The sequence below is a fragment of the Molothrus aeneus genome, chromosome 1 (assembly GCF_037042795.1).
Source record: "Molothrus aeneus isolate 106 chromosome 1, BPBGC_Maene_1.0, whole genome shotgun sequence".
NCBI classification, from domain to species: Eukaryota; Metazoa; Chordata; class Aves; order Passeriformes; family Icteridae; genus Molothrus; species Molothrus aeneus.
In genome coordinates this window covers 136,029,516-136,049,062 of record NC_089646.1, presented here as the reverse complement: position 1 = coordinate 136,049,062, position 19,547 = coordinate 136,029,516, and the positions used below count along the sequence as shown (strand labels likewise).

The 19,547-nt window shown below is 35.5% G+C and overlaps 1 protein-coding gene across 2 annotated transcripts; it reads left to right on the top strand.

Moving 5' to 3' along the window:
* The first annotated feature begins 67 nt into the window (after window positions 1–67).
* Window positions 68–18,803, top strand: LRRCC1 (leucine rich repeat and coiled-coil centrosomal protein 1). Of its 2 annotated transcripts, XM_066548031.1 has the most exons (19): window positions 68–170; window positions 252–457; window positions 819–884; window positions 1,640–1,807; window positions 3,674–3,843; window positions 3,944–4,153; window positions 4,980–5,182; window positions 5,894–6,065; window positions 6,392–6,540; window positions 7,595–7,799; window positions 10,124–10,263; window positions 11,529–11,730; window positions 12,823–13,008; window positions 14,056–14,230; window positions 14,904–15,067; window positions 15,922–16,130; window positions 16,310–16,447; window positions 17,773–17,908; window positions 18,515–18,803. In XM_066548031.1, the coding sequence occupies exons 1-19, from the start codon at window positions 94–96 to the stop codon at window positions 18,644–18,646; spliced, it is 3,108 nt and encodes a 1,035-aa protein (XP_066404128.1). In that variant the 5' UTR covers window positions 68–93; the 3' UTR covers window positions 18,647–18,803. The 2 variants fall into 2 exon arrangements, with proteins under 2 accessions (XP_066404128.1, XP_066404139.1); XM_066548042.1 differs by lacking the exons at window positions 15,922–16,130; window positions 17,773–17,908; window positions 18,515–18,803 and having other exon boundaries at window positions 16,310–16,441.
* The last annotated feature ends 744 nt before the right edge of the window (window positions 18,804–19,547 follow it).

The window sequence follows — 19,547 nt, the reverse complement described above, 5'->3', positions numbered from 1 at the left end:
GGCGGCGGGGCCGTGAGGCGGGGCCCTGAGGCGTTTTGTCCCGGCCTAAGGCGGGCAGCGCTGCCGTGGGAGACAAGGGAGCATTGAAGCGAGATGCGGTCAGCGCGGGGGCCCGGCGGCATGGCGGGGATCCCCGGCGAGCTCAGCCTCATGGATAAGGGCCTTAAGAGGTGAGTGCGGACGGGCCGGGAGAGGCGAGGCCGCGGCGCAGGGCCGAGCTGCCGGCTGACGGTGGGCTCCTCTCTCCGCAGCCTGAGGGATGTGTCCCTGAGCTCGGACCTGCACACGCTCAACGCCCACTGTAACCTCATCACCAGGATCCAAGGGCTCGACCACCTCCGGAATCTGCAGCACTTGGATCTGTCATCAAACCAGATTCGCCGCATCGAGGGGCTCGGTTCCCTGGCTAAGCTGCGCACCCTGAGCTTATCCTGCAACCTGCTAACCAAAGTGGAGGGTCTGCAGTGTTTATTTCTATCCATTTAGCAAGTTACGAAGGTTTTTCTAAGAGTCGTATTAAGGTTTACTTCTGGAATGTTTGCTTATGATTAAGGTTATACCGAGTTAGTATGCGTTAGTATGCTAGCCATTTTATAAAGTGAATTTTAAGATGAGTATGTATAGTCTTGGTAAGCCTTATCATAGCAAAATGCCTTAATTTAGAAGGAAAACCTGTTTTTTGTAATATGATTATAGATTAATGTCATAATTTGTAGTTATGATCTTTAAAGGTTCACTTTGCAAGTTTTGAATTTGATGAAAACAATGCATTTTTCTGAAAATCTTCCTGTTTCTATTTTTCCCCTCATTTTTTTTAGGACTTGAAAAACTCTTTAATTTAACTGTGCTGAACTTGTCATATAATCGCATACATGATCTCTCTGGTAAGTGATGTTGCCATGTGCTGTGCAATACAAAGCATTTGTCTCACTTTAATTTTGAAAAACTTGACCAAGTGTATTTTGAGAAGTTTCTAGCACTTCAAGTGCCAGTTCACTGAATAATACTAATACAGGTGGCAACTGCTGCTCTTCTCAGCTTTAAAGTTTTTAACACCAAAGATTGCTCTGAACTGGAATTTATTCTTCTGTGTTTGGTGAGGCCAGGCTTGTTCAGAAAGTAGTTCAGTAAACATTTCAGACTTACTTCCAAAATATTCATATCTTTCATTTTTATAGAACAAAAATGCAACTTTGCATATGAAATGGAAGTTCTCTTATATATCTCTGTTGAAATGGTCAGTTGTTCTTATGATTTCATGCTACAAAATCAAGAGAACTTGTAATGGAAAATCAAAAGAACATTGATAACAATTTTGTTAGTGAGCTAGTGTTATAAAATGAAACTTGAAGGAAAAGGTTTATTTTTACATGCTTTTTAACAGTCAGAGATTAATCTGTTTCTTTAAAGTTAGCTCACATAAGTAGCTTAAGTGTTGTCTCTGTGGTAGAGTAGCATAGGTAATTAATGTGTAGAGAAGGAATATGGAGCAAGTGTAGTTCTCTCATTTCTAGTTATGATACATTATTTACTGAATATTTTTCAACAAGATGCTGTTTGTTCTAAACCTCATAGTCTAGGACTGTAGTAGAAAACGTGACTTTGTGGTTGTTTGGGTTTTTATTCCTGAAATTTCCAGGATTTCGATCCCTTCATGGAACCAGACATAAAATTAGCCGCATTGACCTTCACAGCAACTGTGTAAGCAATATTAATCACTTACTTGAGTGCACAAAGGGGCTGCGCTGTTTGACAAACCTCACGCTGGAAAGAAACGGAAAAGCCAATCCCGTTTGTCATGTAGCAGGTATGGATCTGCTCTTATGGAGATCATTTGTGCTCGTTAGCTCAGTGATTTCCTTTAAGCTGTGAGCCGTTTTCTGAAGCTTGCAAATTCATTCATAAACTGGCCAGCCTGCAGAAATCTAAATTCTGTCAAAATGAATTCATTGCCATTTTAAAAAATCATTTTTTCCCGACAGCATATTCTTAAAATTGTAAATTGTATGCTTTGATAAGGCTCAACATTTTCACCTGTGAGCCCAGAGGAGGGCCACCAACATGATAAGAGGGATGGAGCACCTTTCTTGTGAGGAAAGGCTGAGAGAATTGGGATTGTTCAGCCCGGAGAAGAGAAGGTTTCAGGGTGACCTAATTGTGTCTTTGCAGTACCTGAGAGGAGTCTAGAAAAAGGAAGGAGAGAGACTGTTTCCAAGGGCAGGTAGTGACAGGACAAGGAGGAATGGCTTCAAACTGGATTAGGTTTAGATTAGATATTAGGGAAAAATTCTTTACTGTGAAGGGTAGTGAGGCACTGGAGCAGGTTGCCCAGAGTGGTTGTGGACACCCCATCCCTGGAAGTGTTCAAGGACAGTTTGGATGGGGCTCTGAGCCATGTGGTCTAGTGAAAGAACAGGAGTATTAATATTATAAGCTGGAAAGGTGGAGAACTCAAAGAATGTATGTAGAGATACTGAACTTTTAGGCAGAGGGCAGACACAAATAGGTAGTTTGCTACTGCTAGAGACTGTAAGAGAAAGATAAGTAACAGCTTTTCCTTCTTTTCCCCCTGCTTCGGTTAGCAGTGACAGACTCTGGATCCTCTGCAGTAATTAGCATTGTCATCCAAATAGGTGTCAGGTGTTTCACTAGGCAGCTTGGAGACAAGTTAGAGAATGCATGTGGATGCATCACTTTCAGTTGCATTTGAGCTTCTGGTTTGGGGGTAGATTTTTCAGGCCATTAGAATGTTATTGTTCATTCAAATGTCTAAGTTCAAACAAGTTAAACTGTAGCATTTTATATTGGTGTAGTTTTTTTTAATTTTCTTTGTGTGTAAGAGAGGAAAATCTCTTCCAGGAAGGTGGAAGTGGAGGATTGATGCTTTTGCAAGAGTTCAAATGTAATTTGAAAGAGTAGGACAGTAGGAATTACAGCCATACAAAATAGCAATCATATCATGAGCATACAATTGATACAGGTGTAATGTATGTACAGTTAAAAAGAAACACCAGGTGTTACTGAGGAAAGCTAAATAAGGTTTTAAGTAATGTTTTTAAGTGCACTCATCAGGTTTTACAAATACATTCAGGCACTACAGAAACAGTAACGGGACTATTAAAGTTATCTGATTAACTTAGAAAATGCCACTACTTTTCTTCTGCAAGTGTTAACGTACCTCTTCATATCTATGTCTTTGGTGGCACTTTCAAAACTGTAGTGTTCAGCAGCCCAAATTCTAATAAATGAAAAGTGCTAACTTCCATGCTTTATGGTTTCATAACACTTTACTTCATTCACTGACAAAGGATGAAGTTGTTTAGGCCCTTTCAAAACTTGCTTTTCTATTACATTTGTCTACCCTTCCACTTGGTACAACTGTTTGGGTGCAGTAGGCTGATGTTGAAAGCTTGTCTGTGCAATTGCAGTGTGCTGATGGTGGCTGGGAAATCCCTGTGTAGATCAGAACTAGGCAGGCAGCTTCCCAGTTGATTTAATTTGTAATGTTGTCTGTTGAAAGCCTTGGGAGGGGAAAGGTGAGACAATTGTAGATAACTCACTACTTTTTTTATTACATTAAAAATGCAATGAATCATTTAAGATGATGAGGTAAAATACACCAGGTGTCTTCTTGGAAGGTTGATTTCAATTTAAATGTGGTCTTTTTCTCAAGGTTATAGAGAAACTGTTCTTCAGTCATTGCCCCAGCTAACAGTTCTAGATGGAAGAAATACTTCTGGTGAACCAGTGGACCTGGCAGAAGAAAACTGTTCAGATTTGCAGTGTTTAGAAGACATTTTGGGCTCTTTGGTTTCATCTGGGTGCCCTTCCACCCAAGATCAGGTGCCATAGTTTGTGTGTACTAGTTTTAAAATTGACACATTCTATTTTTATATTGCATGCAATGTATTAATGCTACCAGAGTTGTCTTATCTTCTGATAGAACAATGTTCCCTTACCGCTGGCGACACCACACATTGACCAGGCGCTGGCTCAGTTTCGGCAGCGTTCAATGATACCAGTGCAAGGTGCCACCAGCTCCTCCACAGAGCTTGTCTCATCTTCTGAACCCGAAAAGACCCAGCTTGATAAAATACACAGTGAGATGAGGATTAAAAAAATAGAAGATCAGATTTTACAGATACTGCAAAAGGTGATTTTTTTTATTTCCGTGATTGCACAGCAAGTTTTGTTTGTAAGATAAGGTGTTTGTAAGATAAGGCCTTTCTGATTATGAAAAATTTGCTGAACCAGACTAGAGCATTTCTACTGGTATTATGGGCTGACTGTGCTAATGTGTTCTTAATCATTTTGAAAAGCTGGGAATAAAATAAAAACGAGTCTTTAAAACTGAAGATTGCACTTTGTATCATGAATCATAAATCATTCCATACAGAATAAAAAACATTGTGTATGGGACTAACAGAGCTATCCAATCATGTTGTATTAGAAAATTCTTTTTATGTTGTTTTTTATTTTAATCCTGAAACCATCTATGTACTAGCTGAACCAGAGTAAAACAAGAAATGCACCAAAGTGCCTGGATTATACAGTTGGTGAAAATTAATTTCACCAATAGGTCAACTTGATATGCTTGTCACGTATTAGTTTGTGTTGTTAACATAGACAACATAAGTTTGTCAGGTTTGCTTGGTACTGGTGTTTGCAAGGCTTTTTTGGTTTTATGTGCTGTGTTTGTTTTACATTTTTCCCCAACCGCCTAAGGATTTTACCAAACGTCAGGTATTTCAAATGGAAACAACTATATGTTCTCAAGCATCCTGGGTTTACTTTAGTTTCAAAACAATATAAAATATTTCAGCAAGGAGGGAAGGGATTGTAAAAGTAAAGAACTGGAGGCAGTTGTTTAGTTTTTGTCAAAATTATTTTGTATGAACTTTTTAAAAAGTTGCACCCGAATAAGTGTTAGCCAATCAGAAATTGTAAAATTTGTATCTAAAACTTTGATCTCTTCTTAGGTATCTGATAGTTCAAGACAGGAAGCTGCTCCAAGTGCTCTCAAAGCTAAGAGAGACACAGATCCAACTTCTGAGAGTGACAATGAAAGTGGAAAAGAGAACAACAGAAAGGTCATGAAAGGAAGCAAGATCCCCACTTACCGTAAAACTGCCTTATCTACAAAAGGTCGTGCAAGTCATCTAAAGAAGAAAATTACTGACAGGTATCTCAGTGTTTACTATATAAAGCCAAAATTAATTAAACTGAATATTGTCAACATAAACATAGTTTTAAATTGAAGCATTTCACTGAAAGTGGTAGGTTGAGTAAATCAAGTTAATTAATAGTACCCTGAAAATGAGTAGCTACTGAGGCTTCATTCAGTTGTTTCTCCACATGAGAAACATGTGCTGTTTCTTTCTTCAGGTGAGAAGGAAATTGAACTGAAGATTCCAAAACAAACACTTTCAAAATCCTAACAGCTTATGTTTCCATCTTTATTTTAAATTGTGGTGGCAGAAGAATTCTCCACAGATGGAACTGAGTAATTAAAAGATTCATGGTGTCAGAACAATGCTCAAGAATAAATATTTTTGATGAAGCTGAGGATGCCATAGTGATTTGTTTGATTTGTATAGTAAATATCAGAAGTGATGAGTAGAAGACAATACAAATTGGAATATATTTGTTCAGTCAGCCACTTCAGCTCTACAGCTACTCTACTCTTCTAAAATAATTTTGTGTTTATGTGATCATGAGATGGTTTTAGGTAGCATCTGCTAGTTGTAAGTATCTTTTTAGAGCTGAATATTTGAATTTAGCTGTTTCTGTGGTCTGCAAAATATTTTCTAAATACTCTCTAGTATTTAGCTGCTGCACTAAACTGTACATTTTTTTCATTTAAAAGTGTCTGAATTCACTGTTACTTTTTAAGCTCTGCATATAGGGAAGAGAAGAAGAGTTCCTTGAAGTGTCTGTGCTCCAGTGAGAATGACTCTCATTTTAAAGTAGTGGGAAGAAAAGCTGAAATAATAACTGGAAGACAGAGCAATACGGAAAAAGTAGAAGAATGTAATTCAAATCACATAGAGGAATCAACATACCGAGTAGGTTTTGCATCATTTCAAGTTAATATATCTTCATCTGAAGCCAAACATATGTCTCCTGGTCAAACTAAAACTGGAGGTGACAAAAATAATTGCATGTAGATATTATCAAAAGTAGTGGAGTTCTTGTAGTGTCAGCTGGGAGAGGATGTATTTTATTTCACCTTTATGGGAGTTTTTGACCTGGTTGTTTGCACTTTCTTCTGTCATCCATGAATTCCAGAAAGACCAAAAAGTCTTGTTCTACAATTATAAATACTGTTTATCATTTTTGGCTATGTTTGAATGTTTCCTAATAAGTTGATGCTTATCATATTCTTGCTAAGGCACTGATTCAAGAACTGGATCAGGAGAAAGAAAGGAGGTGGAAGGCAGAGCAAGCAGAGAAGAAATTATTAGAGCATGTCAGTGAGCTACAGAAGCATGCAAAAGAAGAAAAGAATATTCAGAGTATGGCTTTATTCACTAGAGACAGGTAGGGAAATAATGCTATAGTCTAAGAGTTTGTTATGATGGGTTTTTTTAGTTTCCAATAATTCATTTTGTAGGCTTAAGAAACAAGGACAGCTTTAAACAATATACTGGAAAATAAGGCATCAAGAAGTAGTGCTAAAATTTCTCTGAGTATTACCTAGTGAAATTCTCTTCTGCAACTTTCTTCCTGTTCTTGTCACAGAACAGTATCAGTATGCCACTTTCCTCTGTTTCTAGCCTTTACTTTCCAAACAACCTGTATCTTAACTATATCTTCAGTTCAAGCTCTAGTAGCGGTCCCATATCATACTTCTGCCTTCTGTGTCCCAGTCTCCCATTCCACATACATCTAGAGCATTCTTTGCTTTTTTCTGCACAGCACATTAGAACAAAAATGTTTCTGGCAGGCTAGAGTTGGTCCATAGGCAATGTATTGTGCTATTGTGCAGGGCAAGCCTAGCACATCATCAGAGAGGAAGATGTCATCATCCTTGTGTGTTCTGAGCAGCAGCTTTTTTTTTTTTTTTTTCAAAGATCTCCTTATTTTTGGACATGTCTGCTCTATTTGGCTTTTTCTTAACTGTATTGTATTTATCAAAACCTCATTTTCTTTTAGGAAGAACTAAGCCATGTGCTTCCTGAGTTACCATCCACTACTGACTGTGAATATTTCCCTTTTTTCCCTTTTTGTTTTAGGTTCACTTCCTACCTTTATTTTATACCCATCTACATTTATACCATCTTCTCTAAGAGGCTTATTATGTTCCTGTAAAGCAAAGTAATACTGGAATGTCATTTCCTAGAAGATGTATCTATGAGGTTGTCTCCATCTCAGGTTTTTTAAAATGAATCTCCATATAGTAATGCTACACATGACTTTATTAATAGTTTATGTCTCTTTAAACAGTTTTATATGACAGTGCTATAAATAGTAAAGCACAGTAAAAAACAAGATGTGTAGCTACAATAGCTACTAATGCCTTTTTCTCAATGTATTTGGCATGAAACTTACAAGTAAAACATTTATAATACAACTTCACTGCGTTTATTCTCAGGTTAAAGGAATTGGTATTGAAAGAGAGAGATGCCAAAGCAAGACTGCAAGAAGATGTCCAACAGTTGAAAGGTGAAACTGAAAGACTTACTAATGAGCTAAATCAGGCAAGAAATAAAGAAGCAGAATATCAGAAGGCCATGCAAGCTTTAGAAGAAACACTGTCTAAAATGGAGACACAGAGGTTGCAGCAGCGAGCAGCAGAGGTAAATATTTCTCATGAGTAAATTATGCAATGGCAACAGGGTGGCTACCATAGTCCTGAATACAGAGAAATACTAGATTTTACCAACATCGAGTCTGAGTTTTCCACAATAAAATCTGGGGCTTTTTTTCCTGCATAGTTGTAGTTAATAACAGGTATCTATTTAAACTGTCAATTAATGTATTTTATAAATATAAATTTTAAATATAAATTTTATGGTGGCCTTAAGATAAAGGAGAGCAAGTCCTATGTAATTTTAACACTGAGAGTTGATATTTTCTGAAAATATCGAGTGATAAAGACAAGTTTTTAAAGTTTTTAAATCAACAGACATCTTACTACTGGGATGGAAATCTGGTGTTTCTATTTGTTTCACTGGTCTAAAGAATTAGATGCTTTTAATTGCAACCAGAACAAAACAATAATTGCTGAGAACATGAAAGATTCTGGTTAGTTTGTGTAATGTTTTGTGTTTGTTAGTTTGGGATTTTTTTTGTTTTATTTTTACAGCTGGAGAAGATAATGATGCTTTTGTAGTCAGAGGCTCTTTGTTGAGTATACAAATATATAAGATCAAGATGCTGGACCAGATACTGCCACTATTTCTTTCTGAGAAATTAATTGTTGAATTTTCACTGTCCTCCAATATATACTCCTTTTGTTTGTTTATATTCCTATGTTAGTCCACTCCTATGTCACTTAACTTAGAGAAAATGAATCTTAACATATCCATCCTGAAAAGTCTTTGAACTGATAGTGTGGTGCTCTAGGAAGTGTTGATGTTTAGGTTCCCTGAAAGGAATGAAAATCAGGGAGTGTCCTGACAAACCCATCCAAGTACCCTCTATTCTAGGCTCCTGGTTGGGGACTTGAGTGGCTCTTCCATTTCTTCCTTAGCTGTAGATACCCTGGAGGTATTATGGAATCTAGAAGTGATCTTCAGTTTAGATCAGATATCTGCCTGTCAGTTTAAAAAGTACTAAATTTAGTGTGTGTGTGGTTTTTCCTATCCTATAAGAATGAAAACATCTCATTGATGTATGAGGCTTTTTATTTTTCTTTCGATGAGTTTGTAGAAATAAGTCATCCCTTTTGGTGTAGTAATATTGTTTTTATTAAGGGAAAGTCTTTGTTCCTGTCCTTAAGATCCTGTAGCAAATACTCCTTAATAATTATGTTTCAAAGAATAATCATGATGCTCTCAAAACTAAATCCTGTTTTTCAGTGTTCAGATTTAATATACCTTTGGCCTATTCTATCAATTCCAAGATTAAGAAATTCTAGAATATTCCATAGAGCTTTCTCATTGTACATCCCAGCAATTACTTTCAGAGGTAAATTATGGTTACTCCATGTAGCCACCACTATTTAAGGCCTTCAGTCAGCATTACTAGATGACTTCTTGAAGGGTTTCAAGATGAGTAAGTTTACTATGCATCTAAATGTGTACCCTATTCCCTTGTTCTTCCTTGACATTTTTGTCAAAACGTGTTCTTGCTTGACGTTTTTAAGTGCTTCAATTTAGGAGAGAATTCCTTCACTTCTTCCACAAAACAAAGGAATACAGTGTGATGTGTCTAAGTTATTATTAAATTATTCATGAAAAGGCTTGACATGTAGAACATAAAAATTTAGCCTTTTGAATTGTCCTGATTTTGAATTACCATTTAATGAGTAATCAAAACCTTTTTTATAACTTTTTTTCATATCTTTTTTCTTCATGTTGAATCAGAAAAGAGTTTCATATTTAAAAGGCTTAAGTCTATAAAATGGAATTACCCATAAAAGCTTTCATCGAATGGAAAAGTGGAGTATGCCATCTGGTGTTTATACCAATTCTACATTTTTTGTAAAATCATTAGAAAGCAGCTCTGTTCAGCAGCTCTAAACTGTACTAATCAGAAAGATGGAGATTTTGACAAAAGTGGAGTGTTAAAAAAATGAAGTTGATGTTGAATACATCTAAAAATGTTTTGTTTGAAACTAATACAAGTACTAAAAAAAAAAGACTTTCTAATTGCAGAAATTTTTCTGCCAATGCCCTTCTTCTTCCACTTCTGCAGGACACCTCGAAGTTCTTTACAAATTAGGTAAATGCCGCTAGTTCTTTATCAAGGTTGCTTTTTGAGTTGTAGGAAGTTAAGACTTTAAACATCTTATCTTAAATTTCTTCAAGTGTTACAATATATTAAGAAAAAAACAACATAAAATCAAACAAAAACCCTGAACAAAAACTCTTAGAAGGCTGTTCCTTTTTGTTCTAGTATAAAACATGACAATTAGATACAGTTTTAAGAAAATCTTGCTCTTGTCTTTATGATACAGATGAAACAGGTGCAAGAAGCAGAGCTTAAAGCATCAGCAAATGAAAGAGAAGTACAGTTACTTCGAATATCTGTCCGACAACAGAAGGAGAAGGTAAAACAACTCCATGAACTTCTTGTATTAAGAGAGCAAGAGCAAAGGTATGGGGTCATTATTTTCTTTTCACAAGTTAGCAGAGATGCTTGTGTTGCCATCATGGTTTTTAAAATGTGTTCTAAAGTATGGATGCGTTTTTGTTTAGGTTTGGTTTGTTTTGGGTTTTTTGATGAGTGGGAGAGATGGTCATTGTGAAAATGTAGATGTCTTCCTACACATTTTCTTGCTCATTTAGAAATATCTTGTAGATTCCTGACTCATAAGTTCATGTAGGCAACTTCCAGCCTTTCACATGAAAGGTTTTTCTCTTATAATATGGCCAAATTCTTTATTTTAAATACTTGATCTGTAATCCAGGAATAATCAGATAAAAATAAAATCATATTTGAATTACTGACTGAAGAGCTGCATATGCTACAATAACACAAAGTATTCTGCAGCCTCTGCAGAACCTTGCTTGTTGGGTGGCATGTGAGTTACTTGCCTGGCTGTTTTCCTCTTTGAAAATTTCCCTTTTTTGGAGAATACTTGAGGTTAAGTTCTGTGGTGTTCAGCTAATACAATCAAATATGTGTAAAAACTATATCAAGAATACCATGAGGTATAGTATTATATAAGGAAGGTTATTAATAAAATAAGCTAGTTAAATTTGCTAAATTGTACAAGGGAAAATGTATTCAGTCACCAAGAAAATGGTAGGTTTAGATGGGAAGAATCTTACAGCTTTATTTTGAGAACTTTAAATAATTACCTCATAAAGCTCCAAAAGATATAATGTGAAGGACGGTGGATTTTTTTTTTTTTTTTTTTGCTTTAAAGTAGCATTGAAGTACAGGGTACATTTGCTTCAACATTGTCCTTTTAGGTCCCTGTTGCTGCTGCTTTTCAGGTTTTGGGTCTGAGTGAATAGCAGCAGTTGTTGGGTGAAGGTGAAAGGAATGACTGACTGCAAAATAGGGCCTCTGGCTGTACAGGGCTTTTCCTTGATTCCAGTGTCACTTCCAGATGTTTGTTAACAGCAAAGCATACAAGTGCTAAACCACAGCAAAAGCACAATTGAATAGTTTCTACAAATGTTTGAATTAAAAAATAAGGATATTCCTTTGGGTGTTTTTAACAGCAGTCAACAGAATTTTCCCTATGCTAGGGCCATTGTCAGAGGAGACTGAAGGCTGTCTGTGAGATGAAGGAATTGATCCCATTTTTTATGCAATTCATTATCCTTGTTCAGTAAGACCAAGGAAATTAATTAAAACAGCATTGTGAGATCCTGCAGTTCATATCTCAAGTGTATGCTTGGTAATTTCAGGAAAGAACTTGGAACCCGAGTTGCTTTAAATGGACCTGAATTTCAAGATGCTTTGTCAAAAGAAATGGCTAAAGAGGAGCAGAGGCATGAACAGTGTGTTAGAGAATTGCAGGAGAAAATTAACATGTCAAACCAGAAGTACAGAGAGTTAGAAGATGAATTTCATTTAGCTTTAACTGTTGAAACAAAAAGGTTTAAAGAGGTAAGACTAAGAGAACATTTCATCTCACACTAGGTGGGGTTGTAGTTCTCTTAAATGTGTTGGGTTTGGGTGGATATTCTGCGTGTGGTTTTTTGGTATTTTGTTGGGTTGGTTTTTTATCCCTATGATCTTTGCTCCAAGGATTCATGCAAGAATACTGGTAGAAAGGTTTGAAATATCAGTCATTAAAACAATGACAGCTAATGCCAAATCAGCATTCAAAAACCCCAGCATTTTTGTTCATATGTAGAACTTAATCACCTAATCAAAAGAAATTTTAAAAACCCCTTCTGTCTGATGTTACTAATTTCTTTTAAAATATGTTGACCTTCAATTAGAATATATTCAATTACAGTAAAACCTCTTTATTGGTTTGTGTTTTGATAAGGTTATTGTAAATATATATATACAAATGTATTTAGTAATATAGTTCCTTATTGTGTAAATTTTCAAAATTGAATTTTGGATATATATTTTGAAACTCAAATTGAAAACTTACGTGCTAAATTCCTCAAGGAATTTATTTCTCTGACTAGTATTTACATTTTTTATATGTTAAATAAAATATTAAATTCTTTACCTTAAACTTGGTTTTATTTGTTTTAAATAAGTTTTAAATAGATGGGAGAAGAGAGAATAGACAGGGGTTTTACCGTTCAACTCTTTCTGTTGCAAGAAAAAAAGTCTTGAATTAACTTTGTCCTTCTTTTGTGATTTTAATGTCAATTTTAACAATGACATTAAATCAAGGCATTGTTTTTAGCTCCCAAGTATGGTTTTTCTGCTCTGCTTCCCACCCACCCATATTTTTTTTCTGTGTGTTGGGGTTTTTTTTTGTTTGTTTGAGGTTCTTTGTTATGTTTTGTTGGGTTTGGGGTTTTTTTACAAATAAGCAGCTGGGTACAACCAGTTTTTCAAGTTGTAGTTTCACAAGTAAACCAGGAGAAAACCAGTTTCAGACATTCACTAATTTCCTATAGAGTTGATGAATTTCTGTGTCTTCACTTGAAATTCAAATGTCAGTTATGTTTATATATGCACTTTTTTTCCCAAATGTTAGCATTTTTCAAGTCTTGTCTTATAAAATTGTAGGTAAAACAGGGGTTTGAAAAAGTTTCTGCTGATCTAGTTGAACACAAACAAGCCCTGTTGGAGTTGGAACAAAGGGAAAAAGACATGGCAAGTCTGATCCAAGACCTCACAAATTTAGTGGAAGAACAGAAAGCAAAAATTGCAGAATTAACAAAATCAAATGAAGAAGCTACAGCGAACCTAAAGGTATTTGTTTCAAAACATTTCAACAACACAGATTATTTTTTTGTGATGTTTCATCTATAAAAGTTAATGATTCCATACAAGCTTGATTAACTAAAAGACACAGGTTTCTTATTGCACAGAAATGCAGTAGTGCACGTCAGCCTTTATTCTTGCATCTTGCACTTCTATTTCTCACAAACACTGCTCCCCATATAGAAAAATGTCGACTCACTCATGTTTTGGAAAGTGCACTCCTTGCCCTTTGAGCAGTAGCAGTTTTTACATATCAGTTGGTCAATCAAAACTACATTAAGAGCCCTGACCCCTTATAAATTCAAAGAAATGGAACATGCTTCTGCACTGGTCACTTACATGAAGTAAAACAGTAATTGAACAAATGATGCAGTGTAGTTGTTCGCAGCTTAGTATTTCCTAGTTGTATAATATTAGTATTATTTGTTATCTACTGAGTGTCAGATTTTAATCTTAAATCCTATGGGCACAGTTGTTTTGTGGTAACATATTCTAGTACTATTCTCTGTAAATATTTTTTTTTAATTTAAAGGACATAACTTCTGAATGGTTGTGTGATCCAGTCCAGCTTTGTGCTAAAACTTGGGTGGAATACAACCCCTACACAGCTGTTTCTAATCTCCCTTCTACATGTTGTTGTTAGGGTGTCTAAACATTTTGTTGTTAAACAGAATACGATTCTGGCAGTCAGTGATGGTTTTAAGAATAAAATTGAAAAATACCTATATTAAATAGCTGTAATCTGTAAAACAAAATGTAGCTGGGATAATTGAAGATACATATTTATCATTGGAAGTGAAAGTACATCCCAGCTTCTGTCTTCTTCTGATTCAGTTTTTAATATCTTTACTTTGCTTTTCTTGACTTGTCCATTTATAATTCTAAACTGTTTTTTTATGATGACATTAATACTTTAGAGTGGGTATTTAGAAGTCAGCTTTACAGTTTTCTGGGATTACCCCTTAGTATTAATTTGAAATTTTGCATATTGTTTTAAATGATCTTACTGTCTTTTCCCAATGTTTGTTTGTACAGTGTCAAACTGGAAAACTTGAAACTGTGATTGAGGAGGACAAACAAAAGGCTATTCAAGTTGAACTTCTAAAAAAGGAAAATACAAAACTTATTTCCCAGCTGACAGCCCAGGAATCTGTGATTGATGGATTAAAAATGGAAAGAAAAATATGGGGGCAGGAGTTGGCAGAACAGGGTAAAATAATGGTTTTTTTTTTTCCTTTGCAGAAAAAAAAAAAGGTGTTCAATATCTTACATGTCAAATAAACACTCCAGTAGAGTTTTAATGATGACACGGTCCTTGGATGCCTTCCTGATCTCACCCAGTGTAAAGATGATGTGCAACAATAAATGTTCTGTGGCACATGGGCTGATACAGGATCTGTAACAGCAGTTGTGGGAGTCAGCTGTGAATACAGTTAATCTCTTTCCTGAAAATGTGAAAATGCCATGAAGTTGTACAAAGAACTTTTAAACGTGAAACTAGAAAAACAAGGATCTATAAATAATGTTATGTAATGCTTCTTGTCTGGTAGGGAAATCTAATATGGAAATTTCAGTATATATCTTAAAACAGTGTTAAATGTTAGGAGAAAAAAATTTGGACATTTTTCATTCCTGTGATTCAGCACCACCTTGTGGTCTTTAGGGGTCTGTAAGAATTATTGTCAACTGTTTTTCAGAGAAGTTTTCATAAAGGATAAAACAGAGACCTTCAGTTCTGCATTTCCTCTTAAATGTTATATAGATTAAATCCCTACAGTGAGAAAAACAGTCAAACCTTTGGTTTGTAAGGTTCTTACCTTTTCCTCCCCCAGCCCAATCTCCCAACATTCCACATCTTGAAATCAATATCTTATTTTGTCCAGGAGCTCATCTTGCACAAGATCGGGGGAAACTGGAGGCAAAAATTGAAGTTTTAACAAATGAGATTGACACATTAAAAAAGCAAAAGGAACAGGACAGTGATACCATAAAAATTAAAAACAAAATAGTGGATGATCAGACAGAAACAATTAGGAGACTAAAAGAAGTAAGTGCCACATCTGACAATTTGTGTGCTTAACTTTCACTGCAAGTGTTAATTTTAGCTATCACAAACCCTTTGATAAAAGCTGGGTCTGCACTTAGAGTTTTCTGACTCAAAAATCACAATCAGACTGTCAGTGGCAATTCATTTCATTGAGAGCAGAAGAGGGCTTTTTATTAAATAAATGCACAGTGATACTATTTGAATCTCTCATTGAACCATATTTATGTACAGACCTTCTCTTTGCCTTGCTTCAGTGTATTCTTGATAATGATTTTGCAAGAGGTGAAAGTAGGATAGCATAATTCTGAGTGTTTAAAAGAAAAGGAAAAATAATTTTTAAAAGTTTGCTTGACATTTATTTTACAACATAAATATTTCTATTTATTTTGTTCTTGTAAAATAGTATTTTGGCAGCAGAAGTAATATGTTTTGTCCCAATAATTCCATTTGTCTCATTTAGAGACTTAAAACTTCAGCTTAATGATCAAAGTTTTATAGCATGTTATGTCAGTCAGTTAGATGCATTAGTCATTGTTACACAGATTGTGAGCTCAGTGACTTACATATAAGTTGTTTATTCAGCTCTTATGTAGAATAAGAGTGCAAAATAACTTTTTTCTTATCTTGCTTTCAACTTCAGATTAATGTTTTGATGACTTTTTTTAAATTCAGACTTCTTTCAGATGAAGATTAAGTAACTGACTACCACTTTACTAAGTGTTTTTCATAGATTCAGAAGAGGAAACTTTTATGTTATTCTCTGCTTTATTCCGTCATAGACTAAACACATACTCTTAAGGGGTAACAATAAAGTTAAGGGAGTTTATGTGTTCTAAAATATTTATCTTCTAAAGGGCTTACAAGAAAAAGATAAACAAATTAAAAAACACCATGAAGAAAATCGGGAAGCTCAGAAATTGCTTCAAATACAGTTGGATGAAAAAGCTGCTGAATGTGAAAGGCTAATGAAAAAATTAGAAAGGCAAAATGAAAGAAAAGAGGAATTAAAGCAACTGCTAGAAGAAAAAGAAGTAGAACTTGATGACATTAAGAATGCACACAGGTGATACATAAATATCACAATAATTCTTTGGGATCGTTGTATGCAATACTGCTCTGAAGTTATTCTTGCTTGCTATTAAACCCCACAGAAATGAGGAAAAATGGAAGCATGAGAAACTCTTCTGCCTTCCTAAGAAGTGGTATTTACATTCATTGTAAGTATGTGCATTTTATTTTCAGTGCACTGAAAAAGAGGTGGCAAGGTAAAGGAGAGCTGTTAAGCCAGCTGGAGGTGCAGGTTAAACAAATGAAGGAGAACTTTGATTTCAAAGAGAAGAAGCTGATTGAAGAGAGAAATAAAAGTCTTCAAACTCAAAGGTAAACACTTTAATAATTTATTTGTGACTACTCAGTTCCAGTAGAGTTGCACTATTAGTAACTGTGCAGAAATGCTTGATTATGGGATGAAAGAATGTGTAATACCTTTTTAACTACTTGGTGAGCTCTGTTACAAACTGGGCCTAGAAGGAATTCTTGCTGTAGAGGTGACTTACTTTATGGAATTGGCATTCAGTTAGAGCATTTGGCATCTGAACATAATTATTTCCATTTTCCTTGAAAATAACCTCATATTTGAGGTTATTTTTTGCCTCGTCCCATCAATCCAACCTGCCCTGATCCCTTCTGTAGAGCCTTCCTGCCCTCCAGCAGATCAACTGGTGTCTGTTAAGCACCGTTTCAGTCTGTGACAGACTGTTTCTAAATTACCTGTCATTCTTTTCCCATACAAATAGCAAGATTTAAAATTTATTTTCTTGTTCCTCTTACTGTCCATTTCTTCAATCAATTAATAGTTAAATATGACATGATACAGAAACTAGTACTCATAATCTGAAAAATTATTTCATATGCTTCTGGAATGATGAAGAAGTTTGCTAAACTGATGATTTTTACTTTATTCTTTGGCCCCCTTCTCATGTTTTTCTTCCTTCCTCACAACTATTCTTGAGAAAATACCAGCTAGTTAATAAGACTGCATAAAAAGAAAATACAGAACCACAACAAATCAACAACAAACAACAGTAACAAAAAAGCCAAACAAAACAAGCCACCTCAAACAGTCAATAGTATTGGGGTTTGAAACTGTCAGAAGATCAATAGTGAAACTGAAATTTTTGTTCTAAATAATTCTGGTTTGTTTCAGAATTTTGTTGTAAATTAATTGTATTAAATTGCCTTGCATTTTGTTCCTGCATATTTAAGAATTATCCCTTATAAGCAGAATTTGCTTGCAGTTAAAGAAATGCTTCTTTATGGTGAAGGAGACACTTTCCTATTTCTGTGAGACACAGGCTCACAGGCTGTTCACAGGATCACACAGTTCATTCACTTCTTGGGAACCAAAAGCATAAGATGTTTGAAAATAGGTGGAGTTCTTGTCCATGTTGACAGTAGCAAGCCCTAATCTTCATATCCTTTGCTTGTGATACTAAATGCCTCTCCTTAGAGAATGCCAGAGGTCCTAAAAAAGCTAGAAAATGTACTTGAGAAAATGTGCTTGAGCAAACGGAACACTTCTGATGCCAGTTTATAATTGTCTTCATGCTTACATTATTAAAACCTGATCAAAGGCAGAACTGGACAGAGCAAAATACTTCAGTTGTTTGCAGAACTATGATTTTTTTTTTCAATAATTTTTTTAGGATTGCTGTGGAAAAGCTTCATAAAATGGATAATGCCTTCAGAAAAAAACTTGAGTCAGTTTTGGCAGCACATCAGGAAGAACTCTTGCACCTGGAAAATGAAAAGGAAAAACAAATTGAAGCAGCAAATGAAAAAGTAATTTTAACACTCAATTTATACATTTATTGTATTTGCATTTTTATTCTACAGCTGCTACAAGAGTGGTGCTTGGAAGTCTCCTGTTTGTCGGGCTGACTGGATGGAAACAGTCCTGGTTTAGTACTCAATCTTTGTGCAGCAAGAAAATTCCTAGACTTGTGCCATTGTAATGTTTTATATTCAAGCAAAGTGCAGTGCCATGCTGTACAGCTATTATGAATCAATAGCTAAACATTTCCTTATCCATACAGGCAAGAGTAATGTTGACTATGCCAGATAATCCATTTAACTCACCTATGCCAACCTTAACTGTTACTGTTTCTGTCATCTACTGCATTCTTCCTTAATTTGACAACTGGTGCTTTTTTCCTTAATAAGTTTTCTGTATTGATACAGTACTTGCTACCTCCTAGCAGATTAATACATTTTTTTAAAGAAGAAATTCTGCTTCTGAATCCAGTATCAAGAGTAATGTGTTGCATATTCAAACATAAGCATGTAACTCCTGCATTGCTTATCAGTGTTAAAAATTGCCAAGATTATATGGGTTTAGGTGTATTAAACAAAGCAAGAATTCTACTTCATGTCTCTGTGCTCTTTCAGGTCTACTCTGTTGAAGAAGAAATGCGGGAGCTTCTGCAAGAAATGGCAAACAATAAAAAAGCCATGGAAAATAAAATACGACGACTTACAAATGTACTGAATGATATTCAGCAAGACTTTGAAGATTATTAATATTTATACTAAAAATGTATATTACACAAGAAGTTTCATCCACTACAAAGCACTTTTCCTTGTTTTCTAGAGAATTAAGTCTTTGTTGTATATTTTGATAGTTCAGGGAGCAGACAAATGTTTTTACATTATTTTCATAATAAATAGTTATTTCTAACCTTTGTTTATTTTTAACTGCTTTCAAAATGGGTCATAACATGTATAGATGAAAAGCATCATATGAAGTTAAGAATTAGCATGTTTAATAAGAGAAAAGGAAGTTGGAAAGTTCTAAGTCAAAAGCTTGAAGCTTTGCTTCAGTGAGGTAAAGATTCTTGTAATGAGAGAACCAAGAATGTTGAATCACAGAAGGGCTTGTTTTGAAAGGGACCTCAAGGATCATCCAGTTCCAACATCCCTGTCATGGGCAGGGACACCTTCCACTAGACCAGGTTGCTCAGAGCCCCATCCTACCTGGCCTGGAATACTTCCAGAAATGGGGCATTTACAACCCCTTTGGACAACCTGTTCCAGTGCCTCACCACCCTCACAGTAAGGAATTTTTTCCTATCAGCTAATCTACACCTGTCTTTCAGTTTAAAACCATCCTCCCTTGTCCTGTCACAACATGCCCTTGTAAATAGACTCTCTCCATCTTCCTTGTACCTGAAAACATCTTTAATTTGCCACTGCTGGAGAATGTGCAACTCCTGCACTTTAGAGTGGCTTTTTTGGCAGTGTAGTTTGGTTTTCTCCACAGCAATAGGCTCCCTACCAGGCTTTTGAAATAGAGGAGATAATAACCTAAGAGCTTCGTAAGGAAGCAAAAAATAACCCTTATGTTAATATATTGTTACACTTATTTCAGGGTGTTTTTACCATCTCCACAGTACTCAAGTGTTTACCATTTGCTTGTTCTCAG